Genomic DNA, 20,151 nt, shown 5'->3' with positions numbered 1-20,151 from the left:
CCATGCTTGCCGGACTCTCCTGCTCTTTGCCGCCATTCTCTGCAGTGCAGGCCTGCTTTAAAACCATGGGTTTGCACTGCATGGAATGGCGGCAGAGAGCAGGAGAGTCCGGGAGTAGGCAAGAGAGATCTGGGCTGAGCCATGACAGCAGTGACAGGAGGCTGCTTCTCCTGTCACTACTGCCAGGGTGTGCTCATGAGCAGGGATCGCTCTGGCAGTGGGTAGGGGGCGTGTTAACGATTGTCCCCATTTGCATGCAGGCCTTTACTGAATTCGTCGGCTGGCATGCAAACGGAAATGGATCGTGCACGTTTGGAGGTTTAATGAATCTAGGCCTAAGTCCAGTATGACCCCATCCCTTGTGGGCTTCATTACCAACTGCTGGAACTGTTCTTCTTGTAGAGAATCCAGGATCTCCCTACTTCTAGAAGACCCCGCAATAGGGATACCCCAGTCAACATCCAGCATGTTAAAATCACCTATAAGTAAGACTTCCTCTTTTATAGAGATATTCTGAATGTCTACTATTAAATCTCTATCTATTTCTTCTGTCTGTGAAGGAGGCCTGTATATCACACCAATGTAAATATATTCACCATTCCCTCTTTCCAAATTGATCCACAGTGCCTCTTCCTTGCCCTGCAGATCCTGCAATTGAAACATAGAAACATGATGGCAGATAAAGGCCAAATGGCCCATCTAGTCTGCCCATCAGCAGTAACCATTATCTCTTTCTCTCTTAGAGAGATCCCATGTGCCTACAATATAGCTTTAATATGATCTTTAACATATAATGCTACTCCCACTCCTTTTCTTCCTACCCTCTCTTTCCTGAACAGATTATAGCCCGGTATAACTACATCCCAGTCATTGTTCTCCGTGATCGCCACTATATTCAACTCCTCTTCTTCCATCACAGCTTCTAGATCCAGAATCTTGTTTCCCATACTTGGAGCTTTAGTATATACAGCTTGATGATACTGTATGGAGAACCACCCCCGCTTCCATGATCCATAAAAAAGGGTTTCCTGCACGAAAGAGCCTGAAGCTCTGAAATACGCCAAACCAAGACAATGGCGAAGATCCAGAAGAGAAGCATCCATCAGTGGCTCTAATGGGGCATCCACAAGGCCCTGCAGAACGATGTTAAGATTCCACGAAGGGAAAGGATGATGAAAGAGATCACAAGTGATGCGCCCCTCTCAGAAACCTGGTCACATCAGGATGAGCAGTAAGAGAAATGGAACCTCTATGTGCTTGGAAGCTCGAAAGGCCTGCTACCGGAACCTTAAGGAAGGCCAAAGCTAAACTCTTATCCAAGCCTGGCTGAAGAAAAGCCAGACCCACTGGAGCCCGGTTCCGGCTTCACCTGGTCCTTAGCACACCACTGTTTGAAAGTCTTCCAGGCTTTGAACATAAGAACATAAGCATTGCCTCTGCTGGGTCAGACCAGGGGTCCATCGTGCCCGGCAGTCCGCTCCCGCGGCGGCCCCCCAGGTCCATGACCTGGAAGTGTTCCCTATCTAACCTAAAATATCCATACCCTATTCGCTCAATGTCCTGTAAGGTAACTCTATCTGTACCCTGTAATCCCCTTCGCTTCCAGGAAGTCATCCAGTCCCTTTTTGAACCCCAGAATTGTACTCTGTCTTATCACCTCTCCGGGAAGCGCGTTCCAGGTGTCCACCACCCTCTGAGTGAAGAAGAACTTCCTTGCATTCGTTCTGAATCTGTCTCCTCTCAGTTTTTCTGAATGACCTCTTGTTTTAGTTGTCCCTGCTAGTCTATAGAATCTGTCCCTCTCCACCTTCTCTATGCCTTTCATGATTTTATAAGTCTCTATCATGTCCCCTCTCAGTCTCCGCTTCTCCAGGGTAAAGAGCCCCAGCCTGTCTAACCGTTCGGCTTATGAAAGGTTCTCCATACCCTTTATCATCCTCGTTGCCCTCCTCTGGACCCTCTCGAGTATTGCCATGTCCTTCTTGAGGTATGGCGACCAGTATTGGACGCAGTATTCCAGATGTGGGCGCACCATTGCTCAATACAGTGGCAGGATAACTTCCTTTGTTGTGGTAGTGATACCTTTTTTGATAATGCCCAACATTCTGTTCGCTTTTTTTGAGGCCGCTGCACATTGCGCCGCCGGCTTCATTGTGTCATCCACCAATACCCCCAGATCTTTTTCTTGTTTGCCTTCCCCGAGTGCCCTCCCTCCCATCGCGTAGCTGTACATGGAGTTCCCTTTCCCTATGTGCAAGACCTTACATTTCTCCACATTGAAGCTCATCTGCCATTTTTTTGCCCACTCACTCAGTTTGTTCAGGTCGCTCTGCAGTTCTTTGCATTCCTCAACAGTTCTGACCCTGCTGGAGAGTTTTGTGTCATCCGCGAACTTGATAACTTCGCACTTTGTCCCCATTTCTAGATCATTAATAAATATATTGAACAGCAGTGGTCCCAGCACTGACCCTTGCGGAACACCACTTGTGACCCCTATCCAGTCAGAGTAGTGCCCCTTTACTCCTACCCTCTGTTTCCTGTCTGCCAGCCAATTTTTGATCCATCTGTGCACATCCCCTTCCACCCCGTGGCTCCACAGTTTCTTCAGTAAGCGTTCGTGGGGCACCTTGTCGAAGGCTTTTTGGAAATCTAGATATATAATGTCTACTGGGTCACCTTGGTCCAATTGCTTATTTATCCCCTCAAAGAACTGCAGTAGATTTGTCTGGCATGATCGGCCTTTACAGAAACCATGCTGGCTCGATCTCATCAGATTATTTTTTTTCTATATGCTCATTGATACCTTCCCTGATCAGTGATTCGGCCATCTTCCCCGGAACAGAGGTTAAGCTCACCGGTCTGTAGTTTCCCGGGTCGCCTCTCGATCCTTTTTTGAAGATCGGTGTAACATTCGCTATCTTCCAGTCCTCCGGGATTACCCCTGTTCTCAAGGACAGGTTGAAAATATGCTGCAGTAGCTCTGCTGTTTCATCTCTGAGCTTTTTCAGTATTCTCGGGTGGATCCCATCTGGGCCCGGAGCTTTGTCCGTTCTTAATCTATCTATCTGTCTGAGAACGTCTTCGAGGCTTACCTCCATGCATGATAATTTCCCCTCTTGATCTCCCCTGAAGATTTTTTCCGGTTCTGGCACACTGGTTGTGTCCTTTATTGTAAAGACCGACGAAAAGGGAGATCACGTGATGCTGTGAGCTGGTCGGCTGTGAGTTCGATCGGCTCCGGATCCCTGCCCCTCATCCGGCATAAAAACCGCACCTCGCATTAGCGATTTTGCTCCCCCTTTTGCCAGCAACGGGTCAGTACTGCATGGACAAGTATTTAAGCTCTCCGGGGGCACGGATGGCGGCGAAATCGGGGAAAAAAGAGCGAGAAAAGACGCGGCCCGGGGAGGATAAAATGGCGGCCGCGCCTCGTGCTGAGGCGGTGGCGGCGACAGCGGCATTTACCCCGGAGATGCTCACAGAGCTCCACAACGTGGTTATACAGGCGCTGGGGCCGAGGATGGAGCTTATTTCCAGCCAATTAACCAAACTGGAGTCGCTGCTGGAGGACAACTCGACGAGGGTGACTGAACTGGAGACGAGGGTCTCGGCGGTGGAAGATGGGGCCACGGCAATGGAATCCACAGTGGCCTCCCTCACCAAGCAGCTACACTCTTGTCAAGACAAGCTTGAGGATTTAGAGAACCGTTCTCGCCGTGGGAACCTGCGCTTTATCGGACTCCCAGAAACCATCTCTGATACAGCGTTATTATCTGTGGTGGAGTCGTGGCTGGCTAGTGAGCTCCCCATGCCATCCTCACTGGGCCCAGCCCGCTTTGAGAGGGTACATAGAGTGGGTCCTAAAGGGGGTTCGGACCAGAGACCCAGAGTTATCATTGGAAAATTACATAATTATCGTCATAAAGTGGAACTGCTGAGAGCCTACCGTGCCCGACGAGAACCTCTGACTTATGAAACTTTACCGGTGCGCATTGGTCAGGATTACTCTGCTGCGCTGACTGACCGGCGCAAAGTCTTTCACCCCCTATGCGCTAAGCTGGTGGAACAAAAGAGGCGTTTTATGTTTCTTTATCCTGCAGTGCTGAAAATACACCAAAATGGGAAATGGCACGTGTTTGACTCTGCAGACTTAGCAGGGGAGTTCATTAATCGTGCAGAGTCCACGGCAGGAACTACATGAGCATAACATTCTGTCTTTATTACAATGCTGGTATTGGGGGGTTTCACAAATTACTGCTGGTTGTTTAAATGTTGTAGGTGCAGTGTATTTCACTTTCTGAGGAGGAAGGTGGGGATCGGATAGCCTCACACACGTGATTTGCTATCTTAAGCCCGGGAGGGTTTGAGGGTAGCCTTATCTTGGAGTAAGTGGGGGGATGGTAGGGACAGATTGGAAGGGGGGGTTAGGGGGTGGGTTGGGTTTGGGTAGGGGTAGGTGGGAGAGGGGATTGAGTTTTGTGCACTTGATCATAACACTCTTGTTTGCATTGTCCACTCTGATACAGTTTCTGATAATCCCAAATACTGTGCTTTTCTTGGTGACACCAACGGACAGACTTGTTTTCTATTCTCCCTGGTTTGGCTGGGAGCCGGGGAGACTCTGTAAGTGGAACTGGGCACTTGTCTGTACCTTTCCTATTCCATGACTTCCCAAACTATTCGACTATTATCCTGGAATGTATGCGGTATAACCTCCCCTGTTAAGAGAAGTAAGATTCTTCAGCGTCTGCAGCATCATAAGGCAGATTTGGCCTGTTTGCAGGAGACAAGACTTTCTGCTGCTGAACACGCTAAACTCCTTAGAGGATGGGTGGGGCAGATTTTTTGCTCTTCTTCCTCTAATAAGAAGGCAGGGGTGGTGCTCTTGGTGCGCAGGGGATTTCCGGGCAGGGTGGAACAACTTTACCGGGATACCTTGGGAAGGATTTTAATGTGTAAGGTTATTATGTCAGGGAAGGTTATCAATCTGTTAATGCTGTATGCCCCCAATCAATATGAGCACTCCTTTTTCACTTCTATCACGGGATTGGGAGTCCGAGATCCTACTAATCCTTTGATAGTGTTGGGAGATTTTAACCAAGTCCTGGACCCTAGTATGGACAGAACGGGACCGGGCTCCTCACAACATCATGGCCCCACGAAAGGTATTCCATACTTATGCGACACTTTAGATCTTATAGACCCGTGGCGTGTACTTCATACCACGGAACGGGATTACACCCATCAGTCCCGAGCGCATCACACATTCTCCCGTATAGACTACATACTGACATCCACTGCTTATCTGCCTATGATAGGAGCATCCGAAGTGGGTCCTATTTCTGTGTCTGATCATTGTCCTATCTGGATAGACATCTTAAGTGGTACGGATAATATGCCTGGGGGGGCATGGAAATTTCCTTCCTACCTATTTAAAAATTTGAATTTTCAAAAATATCTTACACAGAAATGGAATGACTATGAGGTTTTCAATGCACAGCATAGGAATACGCCCGTGCTCTTTTGGGAGGCAGCCAAATCTGTACTGCGGGGGGATATCATTTCCTATGTCAGTGCCCATAGAGCCCGCCTTTCCAGGGGCCTTCTTCATTTAGAGAGTGAATGTAAACGTCTGAAGCGAGCTCACCTTTCGCATCCTTCCCCTCAATCTCAGGAGGCCATGGTAGCGGCGCAGAACGCATTGAACGCATTATTACATGAACGCACACAACATTACTTTCATTATTGGAAGTTTAAATTCTATAGGTTTGGGAATAGAGCGGGACGGCTTTTGGCTAATTTGACTAAACCTCACCGTCCTAATCGCCATATTTCCCGTATTTTGCTGCGCTCGGGGGAGGAGCTCACAACTACTCCTGCTATATCCGCTGGTTTTCTCAAACATTACACGGAGTTTTATGCCTCCAGGGAAGGGAAGGGGGGACCGAATGCGGAGGATTATTTAATGGATGCGGGGGTACCCCGCTTGACCTCACTGGATCGTAACTACTTAAATCGTCCTATACAGGGTAAAGAACTTCAGGGGGCGGTTAAGCAGCTTAAGGGAGGTACGTCACCAGGCCCCGATGGATTTACTCCTGAGTTCTATAAACTTCTTTTTCCTTCCCTCTGTGGTCCATTGGAGGCATATTATACGGCAGCGCTTGAGGGAGGGTCCTTCCCGCGGGGGGCTAACCAGGCAATCATCACCCTAATACCTAAACCGGGCAAACTTGATACGGACATTGAATCTTATAGACCTATATCACTAATTAATGTGGACATCAAAATATTGGACAAAATATTGGCTAATAGATTGGCCACCTTATTGCCCACTTTGATAGTACAGGAACAGGTGGGTTTTGTTCAACATCGCCACTCGGTGCTAAATGTTCGTAGACTACTCACTGCTCTACAGCGCTCAAGGGACACTGATCTTCCAGGCATACTGGTGGGGCTAGATGCAGCAAAGGCTTTCGATCAGGTAAATTGGGGATATTTATTCCAAGTGCTCACATACATGGGTTTTGAGGGGTGGTTCCTGGACATGATACACTTGCTTTACACCGATCCTACGGCCTGCATTTCGGTCAATGGTACTTACACACCTGTTTTTTCGATAGCGCGCGGGACGCGGCAGGGTAGCCCTCTTTCACCTCTCCTTTTCTTACTCTACTTAGACCCTCTCCTGCGCACTATAATGCGAGATGATATTATCCAGGGTCTACCAGAGGGTAACTCCCAACTGAGAGTTTTAGCTTATGCTGATGATCTCTTGTTAACTTTGGGATCTCCCGAACTTTCTCTTACTAGAGCTTTAGAGTTGCTGGATGAGTTTAGTATGTACTCGGGTTTGGTACTAAACAAATCAAAGTCTTCAGTCTTGCCCTTGACCCCGGAAGTGCAGACACAGTGGAGGGGACCTTTTCTCCTATCATGGGCACCGGGTCATCTTACTTATTTGGGTGTGGTTGTCTCTCCTGATCCTTCCCAACTTTATGCTCTCAATGTGGACCCTCTAGTTCTTTCCACAACTCAAAAATTGGAGAATTGGAGGAGTTACCCGCTTTCTTTAATGGGTAGAATAGCGTTGTATAATATGATAATTGTGCCCCAGTGGCTCTATGTGTTTCAAATGATACCTGTATTATTCTCCGCACGTCATGATAACATTCTGGGGAAATGTTTGCAGAAGTTCCTGTGGGGTGGGAGGAGGGCTCGTATGTCTTTGGCTCATCTGGCGCGCCCTAGGGATCGCGGAGGATTTGGTCTTCGGAGTCTTCGTTTATTATCCTGGGCGTGCCAGATGAGACATTTGAACGATTGGTACCGGGGGACTACACATTTTTCGGCTTCCACACAGGAATTGTTGCTCTGTGCTCCATATCATTTCAGTTACCTGCTACACACTTCTCACTTGCCAAGGAAGACCTCATCAGCACGAGACTTATTTCTACTGCCTTTGCGGCGTCTTTGGAAAGTACTTTGTAATCAGCTCAAGCTTACCTCTCAGGTTACTCCTTACTTACCATTGCGGGGTAATGGTGACTTTACAGCGGGTATGGACCCAGTTTCTTCTCAAGTGTGGACATTGCCTACTAATCAATATATTTTTCAATTGGTGCACTCCACTGGCGCCTTGAAATCCTTTGAAGAACTTCAGCGAGACCATGGCTGGAGGCCTACTGATTGGTTCTCTTACCTTCAACTTTCCTCTTACATTGCCTCCTTGCCACGGGACTCTATAGCGGACCGTTGTATGGAACTTCTATCTGAAGCGCTGAGCTTATCTGCTCAGGTACCGATTCCTTTGCGATTTCATCATCGTCATCTACAGGAATGTCTGGGCGAGCCTTCCTATGACTCTTATGCTTTAAAATGGTCACATGATCTTTCCTGTGAGATAACAGCTACTATGATCCGCAGGGGGGTCTTTCGAACGGCTCGAGTTTCGCACAGTGTCACTCTGTTTGAAATGAATTATAAATTTTTACATCGTTTGTATAGATCTACTTCATATCAATATCGTGCGAAGATGTGCCTGTCTGATGGTTGCCTTAAATGTTCTCATTCTCCGTCCACTTTGGGACATCAGTTCTGGATGTGTCCTCGGATTCAAGCTTTTTGGCAACAGCTGTGTGTGCATATTCAACACATGTGGAATTACAACTTTTCCTTAGATCAACAGATGCTGTTTACCCTTGACTCTGTGCCTCTGTCAGCTCCAAAGGGGTTTAGAAGCTTTCTTGCCCGCTCTATACTATTGGGGAAGAAGACTATTCTACTTAATTGGATTTCGTCTGCATCTCCGACGCTTTCGCGCTGGCGGACATTGATGATACAGCACGCCTCCATGGAGCGCCTTTGTTTTGCTAGTCTGGACTCTGCACAGGGCAGATTGTTCTGTCATTGTTGGGCTCCCTTCTGGGATACTTTAACATCTAGAGCTCGAAGTCATTTGTTAAATGTTTGACTATAGAATTTGGACTGTACTAGAGTGGACCTTTGTTCTGATTTGTTTGTTTGTTTGGGTTATGGGAGGGGGGTGGGAGTGGGTGGGATGGGGGGGAGGGCTCAAGATTGTGTTGGTGAATTTGAGCAGAATTTTGGTATTCATGACATTTGTTGTACACCATGTGCACTTGAGTGCTTGGTTCTTTTCTTATTGAAAATTTAATAAAACATACTTTTCAAAAAAAAAAAAAAGACCGACGAAAAGAACTTGTTTAGCCTACCAGCCACTTCTTTTTCCTCTTTCACCACTCCCTTCCGGTCACCCTCATCCAGGGGCCCCACCTCCTCCCTCGCTGGTTGTTTCCCTTTCACATATCGGAAAAATGGTTTGAAATTTCTTGCTTCCTTGGCCAGTCTCTCCTCATACTCTTTCTTGGCTTTCCTGACTACTCGGTGACATTCTTTTTGATGCTTCCTGTGCTCTCTCCAGTTTCCTTCAGTTTTATCTTTTTTCCACTTCCGAAATGATTTTTTCTTGTCTCCTATCACTTTCTTTACTTCACTGGTTATCCATGCAGGGTCCCTCGTCTGATTCTTCTTGGAACTTTTCCTAAATCTTGGTATATATAGGTTTTGCGCCTTGTTTACTGTGTCCTTGAATAGGGACCAGGCTTGCTCCACAGTCCGAGTTTCCTTGGAGCTGTTTCTGAGCTTCTTTCTCACCATTTGTCTCATGGCATCATAGTTCCCTTTCTTGAAGTTAAATGTTGTTGCCTTGGTTCTCTTTCCCATAGGTAGTCCTACTTGCACTTTGAACTGAATCATGTTGTGGTCACTGGTACCTAGTGGTCCCATGACCTCCACATCCTTTGCTGGTCCTTTCAGCCCATTGAGGATCAGATCCAGAATTGCTGATCCTCTTGTTGGTGTCTCGACAAGTTGTTCCATGAAGCAGTCCTGGACTGCTTCCAGGAACTCCGTTTCCCTTGCACATTTTGAATTTCCAAGACACCAGTCTATACCAGGATAGTTGAAATCTCCCATAACTATGGTGTTTGGGTTCTTGCATTCCTTTCTCAGCTCGGCTACCATTTCTGTATCCTCAGCTTCAGTTTGCCCTGGTGGGCGGTAGAACAGTCCCATCTTTATCTCGGATCCATTGCTTCCTGGTACTTTGATCCACAATGACTCCAGTTGGGCATTTGTCGCTGCTGTGTCCACAGTGGTTGAGTGAATGGTATCCCTTATGTATAGTGCTATTCCTCCCCCTTTCTGGTAAGTCCTGTCTTTTCGGTAGAGTTTGTATCCTGGCAGCACTATGTCCCATTTGTTTTCTTCGTTCCACCATGTTTCTGTGATCCCTATGATGTCTAGTCTCTCATTATTGGCCATGACTTCTAGTTCCCCCATTTTGTTCCTTAGGCTCCTTGCATTAGTATACATGCAGTTCAACTCCCGGCATTTTCCCTTCCTTTCTATTTTCCCTTGCATTCCATTCTTCATTCTGTCCCCTTCCTGACCTGCCAACTCCTGAGTATTGTCTCTTTTGTCCTCTCTTTGTGGTAGATTCCTATTGCCTTCCCCTTGTGGCGTGTTCCTATTGTCCTCCTCTTGTTCCTTCTCATCATCCAGTCCCATTTTGACTTCCCCTTTCAGCATGCTCATCCTTTCCCCCTCTCGCTTCATCTGACTCCCTTGTTTGTTCATAGTCTGTTGCTTGCTACTTGTGTCTTCCCCGTAATCTTTCCCCTCAGTACCCTCACTGGATACTGTTTCCCGAACCGTCGATACCAGGTCGACTGTCGGCTTTCCCCTTTTACTTAGTTTAAAGCTTGCTCTATCGCTCTTCTGACGTTATTTGCTAGTTGTCTAGTTCCAGACTTGCTCAGGTGTAGACCATCCTTCTTGAAAAGCTTGTTCTTTCCCCAGAACGTTGTCCAGTTCCTCATGAAGAGAAATCCCTCTTCCTCACACCATCTTCTCATCCATGCGTTAATTGATTGTAGCTCCGTCTGCCTCTTCGTTTCTGCCCTCGGTACTGGCAGGATCTCTGAGAAGGCTATCCTCTGGGTCCTCATCTTCAGTTTCCTTCCTAAGATCTTGAATTGTTCAGTCAGTGCATTCTTGCTGTAGTCCCTCCTGGTGACATCATTCGTCCCGACGTGGACTATCACTGCTGTCTCTTCCGTCTCTGCTCCTTCCAGGATTCTCTCAATCTTGTCAACGATGTCCTTTGTTCTCGCTCCTGGGAGACAGGTCACTAGCCGATCCTCTCTCCCTCCTGCTATGTGACTGTCAACGTGCCTCAGGATTGAGTCTCCTACCAAGATTGCAGATTTCCCTTCTTTCAGCCTCCGTGTCGGTCGCAGGTCTGTGTCCTTGGTGTTCTTCGTTTCTTCCAGCAAGGTTCCTCCGTGGGTATCCTCTACCTTGGTGTCAGATGTTTCTTGTCCTCTTCAAGCTCTCCATTTCCTGACATCGTCCGCACACATATGACTGCTGTCCGGAGGGGAGGTAGTCATACATGTGGCAGTCCGTGCAGTACACTGGGAAGCTCATCCTTCGGGTTCCTTCCGCTTCCATATTTGTCCGCTCTCTAGGCGTCCTGTTGCTCTTTGCTAGTGTGTTCTCTCCTGTGCCTGTCTCTTCCTTACCTTCTTCGTCTTTCGCTTCCTTTTACTTATGCGCTTGTGCTATTTGTCCCTTGTTTACCCTCTGTGGCTGCCTTCTCCTTTAGCTTGTGTTCTCTCTTGAGTCCGCCTTTTCTTGTCCTGCTGAGCTTGTTACTGCTGTCTCTGTGTATGTGTGTGCGCTACCTTCTTGGCCTGCTTCTACCCTGTCTTCTGCCCTTGCTACTGTTCTTCAGTGCCTTCCTTGCCTTTCGTTCCTTTGATGTGTGGTCCTTCCTGGGCCTACTCCTTCCTTCTTTTCTGTGTTTGCTTCCCTTTTGCTTGTGTGTGTGTATGTGTATACTTCCTTACCTTGCTGTCTTCCTTTCTTGGAAGAAGAAGTAATAGTAGAGGGTTTCTTGGATTTCAAAAGCATCAAAATCATATCAGAATACCTGCCCTCCATCAAGGCTCAGCTCTCAAGAGCCATGCCATAAGAGCAAAGCGCTGTGGGTTCTCCATGAGCACTGGACCCTGACTGAGAAGATCACGATGAAGAGGGAGCTTGAGCCTCTAGTCCCACTGAAGATGTATGAGATCCACATACCACGGACGATGAGGCCAGTCCAGAGAAACTAGGATCAACAAACCAGAATACAATATTATACAGTGAATGACCTGACCAACCAGAGGCCACAGAGGGAACACAAAGGAGTTCATGAGCTGGCCAAGGCTGAACCAGGGCATCCAGACCTAAACTTCCGCACTCTGTTCTTCGACTGAAGAAGCACCTGACATTTGAGAGTTCCTGGCTGAAGCCATCAAGTTCATCTGTGGTTGTTTCCAACACTGCATGATAAGATGGAATGCTCTTTGTGAGAGGAATCATTCTCCCAGGTCCAGGACTTGTCGATTGAGGAAGTCTGCTTGTACATGGTCAACTCCGGCTACTGTAGAGAGAGACAGAAGACGTAACTCCACCTAGCGAAACATCATGAGAGCTTTCTGTGCCCCCTTGACGATACACATACGCCACCATAGCACTGTCTGAGAACACTCGCACTGCTTTCCTTTCCAGAGTGGGCTGGAGAGCAAGTAACACCAGCCGAATCACCCGAAGGCTCCAGACGACTGATCGACCAACACTTCTGACCCTTTAGTGGTCACCACAGTGAGCATCCCAGCCCAACAGGCTGACATCAGTCCTGAAAGTGATCCACTGTGTGAACCAATGAGGCTTGCCCTGGCGGAGAGACCTCCCCCCCCCCGAAGCCACAAACGGGGACTACTACGAGCTGGTTCCATCCAGGGGAGCAGTATCTGAAGGGGCTGACTCTGCGGACACCACCCAGAGAGGAGGGACTTGTGTAGAGAGTGAATGTGCACTCTGGCCCAAGGGACTGTCTCCAGGGAGGCTGCTATGGACCCCAGCACCTGCAAATAATGCCAGGCAGTGGGAATTGGAAGATCCAGGAGATCTCTGATCTGTTTATGGCTCAGGAAGAAACACTTGTCCCTGGAGGGTGCCGAAGAGAAGGTCTAGATACTTCAAAGTCTGCGACGGCATCAACTGGCTTGACAATCCAACCCAAGCATTGTGGCAGACACCATTGTCTCCACCACTTGCTCGCACATTAGCCATAAGGGCATCCAGACCCACTCCCAAAAAGCTGACCCTTGAAAGGAAGTCTGCTTAATGTGGCCTTGGAGGCAAAGTCCCAAGCCCAATGATGGATTTAAAGAGTCCAGCGTACCAACAAAGCATAAGCTTAGCCCTGACTGAGAACTATGAGAGCATCCACCACATAATCCATATCATCAGTCACTAGCTGGGGACAGGCATCCTCCTCCACAGAAGGTACACATCACAATCTTGTGTGATAAGCATGTGCTGCAAAGTTGGCTGTTGCCACAACCTTGATACACGAAGAAGTCAGTTCAAAAAGCTTTTTCAAGATAATGTCCACACTGCGATCCTGGGAGTCTAAGCATTACACCTCCATTGCTAGGGAGGCCTGTGTGCCTAGTTAACCTGTACCACTGCAGAATCTGCCTTGGGCTGCTGAATATCAGAAGACAGTGGATAAAATCTAGCCATAAATTTAAAGAGCTGGAAAGAACTTTCTGGGGTATCCCACTGCTCCATCACCAGACCGATAAGATGCAGGTGGGACGGAAAAAAAGGGGGGGGGGGAGGGACAGCAAATCAGAACGGTCCATGACACAACACTGAGACATTTCAATGTAAGCTCTTTTAGAGCATCAGCAATGAAATGGTGGACAGAGACAGACTTAAGAGTCAGTGGATAGTGGTGTCCTCAGCCAAATCCAGAGGCTCCAAGATATTGTGCAGACTAGTCCCAGCAAGGGTATCAGCAGTCTAGAAAGTCTCAGAAAAAGGGATAGGCATAATATCTGTTATGACAACTAATTCAGTCCAGATGTAGCAGTATGAGAGGAAGGCTGTACACAGCAATGGTTCCCAACCCTGTCCTGGAGGACCCCCAGGCCAATCGGGTTTTCAGGATAGCCTTAGTGAATATGAATGGCTTAGGCTTACATGCCTATCACTTCCATATTCATTAGGACTAGCCTGAAAACCAGATTGGCCTGAGGGTCCTCCAGGACAGGGTTAAGGAACCATAGACCTCAGGCACCGGAATGACCGGCTTGAAGGAAGATGACATGCTTGCTGGCTGCGTCAAAGTAGCTGGGTCCTAAGTATATACTCTCCAAAGGAGCTGAATAAAATCTGGGGAAAATACACACTCTGTGGCCACTCACTGTGGATATTACGTATCCAGGCTGGCTCCCCAGCCCTAGAGGACTTAGAGGAAGCGAAGCCCGAAGCTCCTGCCCTTCCCCCAGTGTGCTGTGGCACGCAATACATGGATGCTGTTCTGGTACCAATTTGGCACAATCCACACATGTAGTAGACAGAGTACAACTACTACCGTGTTTCCCCGAAAATAAGACAGTGTCATATTAATTTTGGGCCCAAAAACGCACTAGGTCTTATTTTCAGGGTAGGGCTTCTTTTTTTCATGTACATGATCATCTTTCCCTTCCTCTTCTTCACCCCAATTCTTCCTCTTTCCTCCCCTCTAACCCATCCCCTTATGCCTTCCCTCTGCAGCACCATTCTATCCCTCCCTCCCATCCCCCTGTGCAGCAGAACCCTTGCCCAGCTTCTATCCTTCCCTCCCTCGTGCAGAACACTTGCCCAGCTTCTATCCTTTTTTCCCTCCCATCCCTTGTGCAGCAGGAACCCTTGAGCACCCCCCTGCCCCGCCGAACCCCCGCTTACCCTCCATCCGAACCCCACCGACCGCGAGCCCTACATACCTCCCTCCAGAGCAGCAGCACTCTAAACAGGCTGCTTCATGGCTTTCTCCCCGGGAATTCCCTCTGCTGCATTACTGATGACATCATGACCAGATTAGATTTTCGGAATGACACCAACTGTAACCTTCATCTCCATGGAAGTTCTCCACGTGACCAGGGGCAGGAAATGCAGCCTGTGCCCTGAAGCCCTGAGGTACTTTTACACAGGACACATACAGCCTGTGTTTAAAACCCTGACCAAGTCAGCGGGCAAGCAAGCTCCCAGGGAAATGGACCCCGAGTCTGAGAAGGGTGGCACACAGCAGGCTGGCTTCACAGGTCCATCGAAGTTTCTCTGTGAAGCAGCAGAACTGCGTCCTTTATTCAGACAGAGGACACTGCAAGGGGTCTCATGGCACTGAAGCCACCAAAAAAGCCAACTTTAAGTGATCAAAATAAAAAAAGATGCAGCACAGATCAGAAGACTTCTGCATGAATTGCTTGCAGAAATTGAAATACGGGAGTTGCAGAAATCCAAATACTTTTCTGAGCATATACTCCTCTAACTCTCTCTCTAAGGTAGGAGGAGTACACGCTCTGAAAAGTATTTGGATTTCTGCAACTTCCGGATCGCGGAAAGGAATTTAACACCTAGAGTATGGAATCCAGAAGGGACATCATAGAACTAAATTTCAGTTGTGCCAAATCAAAAAAGGAGACCAGCAAAACTATGACGATATGGACATGGAAAAATATTTGTTATATGCTACTAAAGTATAATGTATCACCATCTCGTAATCATCATATTCATACCAACCATTGCACTAGTCATGCTTACTTGCAATGTCTTGGCCTGCAGTTGCATCACTTGTGTAATTCTTTTGTTCTCTTGCTGTATCTTTTCAAATAGTGTTGTATCATCAAAATTACATTTGGTATATTCTTTCAAGAATTCTATGATGTTTTCTCTAGCATTTACTTCTCGTTGTAGATCATCCCATATACTGGTGACAGTATGCTCTACTGCTGACATGTCTTCGGACATTTTCTGCAGCAAAAGACATTTTTTTAAAAACACTTTAATAAACTATTCAAATTTAAAATTATTCCTCAGGTTTAAAATGTAACAAAATGCAAACTTCAGAATGTTTCTGCTCTTAAAAGGAATCCATCAATCACATAATATGAATATACTAGTCATAAAAATGGTTCTGGATTGTACCGTGTTATCATAACACATCAGTTGAATGTATAAAGAAAAGTCAGTGATTAAAGAAAAAAACTTTAAAAGGGGAAGATGTGCTAGGCTGGTGAAGAGTAGGTAATGCCCCAGACTAACCAATTCAAGATATGAGCTTTTGAGAACCAAAAGCCTACTTTGCCAGATGTGCTATTCAGCAGGCCTAACAAATGTACAGCAGCAAAATCCAATTGCCCTAACTCTGCCCCTATACTAAACGAATACACGACATCATGTGTCATGGAGGAGCTCACTTCCTATTTTGATGGCATTCCCATTTCAATAAAGCGAAATCTGCAGACTATTCATAGATACAGAAGCCTAAAAGGTTGAGTGTATCTACAGCTAGTGTGGTCTCCATGGTTCACTGGTTGAGCTTTTCACACTTGCTTCAAAAGAAAATGTATTCAGATCATTGGCAAGAAAAGAGAGTCTCTCATCTAGGCCTGCAGACTTTTTTAGTTAGAAGACATCATGGCCTTATCCTGGATTCTTGTAATAATGTGATGATTAGTAATGGGACACTTGGAACAGAATCTGAAGTTGCTGGCCTACTTTTCAGTGAGTAATAATTGATGAAGAGAAGTCAAAGTACATAATTTGCCCCTCAAAAATGATCAAAAAATGAAAAGAAAAGAGACGGCTGATGTGAGATATGATTGAAGTCTATAAAATCCTGAATGGTGTAGAATGGGTACAAGTGGATCGATTTTTTTTTACTCCGTCAAAACGCAAAGTTACAGGGAAATACTTTTAAAACTAATAGAAGGAAATATTTTTTCACTCAGAGAATAATTAAGGTCTGATACGTAAAAGGGAAAAAACCCGCAAAAGAGGCAGTGGGACCGCTGGACGACCTGGGGGGAAAAGAGTGAATCAAGGATGACAAACAAATTGCAGACAGACTGAATTCCTTCTTTGCGTCTGTCTTTACAAAGGAGGACACCGCAACAATATCTGAAACAGTGAAAGTGTTTAAGGGAGTCGCAGAGGACAGCCTCACCACCACAGTAGAAGTGGACTTGGACCAGATTTACCACCAGATCGACAAACTTAAAAGCGACAAATCTCCTGGACCGGACGGAATTCACCTGAGAGTCTTAAAAGAACTGAAAGTTGAAATCTGAGAACTACTGCAAAAACTTGGCAACCTGTCAATTAGAACAGGACAGATACCGGACGACTGGAAGATAGCAAACGTCACACCGATATTTAAAAAAGGATCGAGAGGAGTGCCAGGAAACTACAGACCTGTGAGCCTCACATCTGTCCCTGGAAAGACGGTTGAAGCGCTGATTAAAGATAGCATAGTCCGGCACTTAGACACACACGACCTGATGAGAGCCAGTCAACATGGATTCAGGAAAGGAAAATCATGTTTGACGAATTTACTTCAATTTTTTGAGACTGTGAACAGACAAATTGATAATGGAGAACCGGTGGATATTATATACTTGGACTTTCAGAAAGCGTTCGACAAGGTTCCACATGAGACTTCTCAGGAAACTACAAAGCCATGGAATAGAGGGAGATATATTAAGATGGATAGGCAAATGGCTGGAGAACAGAAAGCAGAGTGGGCATAAATGGGAAGTTCTCAGACTGGGAGAAAGTGACTAGCGGTGTATCCCAGGGCTCGATACTTGGGCCCATCTTATTTAATATTTTCATCAATGACCTAGAAGAGGAAACATCCAGTGAAATCATCAAGTTTGCAGACGACACAAAGCTATGCCAAGCAATCAGATCGCAGAAGGATAGCGAGGAACTCCAGAGCAACTTGAGTTGATTGGAGAAATGGGCAGAGAAATGGCAGATGACGTTTAATGTGGAAAAATGCAAAGTGATGCTTTTAGGCAGAAAGAATAAGGAACACAAGTATAGATTGTCAGGTGCAACTCTGGGAAAGACCGAACAAGAAAGGGACCTGGGTGTACTGATAGATAGGACCCTGAAACCATCGGCGCAATGTGCGGCGGTGGCAAAGAAAGCAAATAGAATGCTAGGCATGATAAAGAAGGGAATCACGAGTAGATTGGAGAAAGTTATAATGCCGCTTTATAGAGCGATTGTCAGACCACACTTGGAATACTGTGTCCAGCATTGGTCTCCATACCTAAAGAAGGATATAAAACTGCTGGAGAGGGTGCAGAGACGAGCAATGAAGCTAGTGAAAGGTATGGAGAGCCTGGATTATGAGGAACGACTTAGGAGACTGGGGCTGTTCTCCCTTGGGAAGAGGAAACTGCGAGGGGATCTGATCGAGACTTTCAAAATATTGAAAGGAATCGACAAAATAGAGCAGGAAAAACAGTTATTTACAATGTCCAATGTGACACGGACAAGAAGGCATGGACTAGTTTCACGCAGCGAGTGGTGGACACCTAGAATGCTCTCCCAGAGGAGGTAATTGCGGAATCCACCGTTCTAGGATTTAAGGGTAAACTAGATGCACATCTCCTTATGAGTGGCATAGAGTGATATGGGTAAGGGTAAACTAGATGCACATCTCCTTATGAGAAGCATAGAGTGATATGGGGACTAAATCTATGCTAGGGTACACCTGGCGGGGCCTCCGCGTGTGCGGATTGCCGGACTTGATGGACTTAAGGTCTGATCCGGAGTTGGCAATTCTTAGGTTCTGTAAAGTGTTGCCAGAAGATGTAGTAACAGCAGTTAATATAGCTGGTTATAAAAAAGGTTTGGACAAGTTCCTGGAGGAAATGTTCTTAGTCTGTAATGGAGACAGACATGGGGGAGAAACCACTGCTTGCCCTGGATCGGTAGCATAGAATGATGCTACTATTTGGGTTTTTGCCAGGTACTAGTGACCTGGATTGGCTACAGTGAAGATGGGCTACTGGACTAGATAGACCACTGCCACAATAATGGAACAGACTGTCTGCCATGCAGAAGTGGGGAACATTTAGAGACTCATTCACCACCTTCAGGTAAGGCTATTCTTATATTTTAACATTTGTCTGTAATTTAGCATAGTTTCCCAATCTGTCCTGAAGTACCCCCTTGCCAGTCAGGTTTTTAGAATATCCACAATGAATATGCATTAGATTGATTTCCATACACTGCCTTCATTGTATTCAAATCTCTTTCACTAAACCAGGGGTGTCCAATGTCGGTCCTCGAGGGCCGCAATCCAGTCGGGTTTTCAGGATTTCCCCAATGAATATTGAAGTAGGCCGCTGTCTAGGCCTACCTCGTAATGGAGACTCCACACACTATATACTGGTTTCAATAGGTATACATTTATTAACAAATCAGTAACAGCTTACAATTTCAAATTATTCAGCATATAATGGAACAGATGTGATCCTCAGGCCTGAGGGTCCTCTGATGTCTGTTCAGCTTACTTCTGCTTATAGGCCTGATTTTATACATTTTTTGGTGGTCAATACCACGTTAGCCTAAATCACATGATACATCTTTATTGGTTGTTTTTCTTATACGTCAATACATACGTAGATTCATTTATTGGCTTATCTATTTGTGTCATCTTATACGTCTGTTCAGTTTGCCGTAAGGCCTAACCCTTTCCTGCAAATGTCCTTTTCCCCTTACCATATATGCAATTCCGAGTCCAAAATTCCTTCTCTGCTGTGGTAACACATGATATATCTTGCTTAATAATGTTCTTGAGTACTCTGTTTTTCTGACCATGAGCTGTGTTCCTCTTTGCATAATATCCGGCCAGGTGCCATGCATCGGAATTTAAGTCTTGCTTCTTACAAGTTTTTGCTTACCATAGCTAACTCAGAAACAGAACATTTCTCAATCACTATAGGCCAGCTGGCAAGTGGGTTATGAAATATCTTTTACAGTTCATATACTGATTTATTAGAGCAAAAGGGAGGGGAGGGGGTTTTTCTCTTGTGAGGTCTGGTTACTTCACCTTTATCCAAAGGACTTGTTTTGCTTCACCTGTATCACACCAGGTCTTCTTCTTCTTCATCTCATCCTCTTTTCCCTCTCAATATGCATTGAAAGCAGTGCATGCACATAGATCTCATGCATATTCATTGGGGAAATCCTGAAAACCCAACTGGATTGCGGCCCTCGAGGACCGACATTGGACACCCCTGCACTAAACTAAACTTTAAGTTTATATACCGTATCCTTTCCATAATTATAGAGCTTGGCACGGTTTACAAGAACTTAATAAAGGAAGAACAGCATAATGGGGTTGGAGGAAGAGTATTAGGGGGAAGAAAGCATTATATTTTTGTGAATAGCCAAGTTTTCAGGTGCTTTCGGAATAATAGGAAGGAGCCCAGATTCCGTAATGGGGCAGTAAGATTATTCCAGAGTCCTGTGATTCTGAAGGAGAGAGAGTTCCCCAATTTTCCCGCATAAAGGATGCCTTTTAGCGAGGGGAAGGATAGTTTAAGTTTTTGGGTGGACCTGGTGGTATCAGGACTCGAGGACTTCCAAGATAGTGGAATTAGGGGAGGGAGGATGCCGTGAAGGACCTTAAAAACTAGGCAGGCACATTTGAAATTAACCCTGGAA

General features: G+C 46.3%; 1 protein-coding gene across 1 annotated transcript in view; it reads right to left on the bottom strand.

The window, feature by feature from the left end:
- CENPE (centromere protein E) overlaps nt 1-20,151 on the bottom strand; it is a 539,120-nt gene that overhangs the window by 50,588 nt on the left and 468,381 nt on the right. Inside the window, exon 43 of the mRNA XM_033956806.1 lies at nt 15,226-15,435. Coding sequence (XP_033812697.1) covers nt 15,226-15,435 — 210 coding nt within the window. The remainder of the gene's footprint in view (nt 1-15,225; nt 15,436-20,151) is intronic.

This window comes from Geotrypetes seraphini, chromosome 1 (assembly GCF_902459505.1).
Source record: "Geotrypetes seraphini chromosome 1, aGeoSer1.1, whole genome shotgun sequence".
NCBI classification, from domain to species: Eukaryota; Metazoa; Chordata; class Amphibia; order Gymnophiona; family Dermophiidae; genus Geotrypetes; species Geotrypetes seraphini.
The sequence above is the reverse complement of the archived record's forward strand: the minus strand, read 5'-3'. Positions and strand labels throughout refer to the sequence as shown.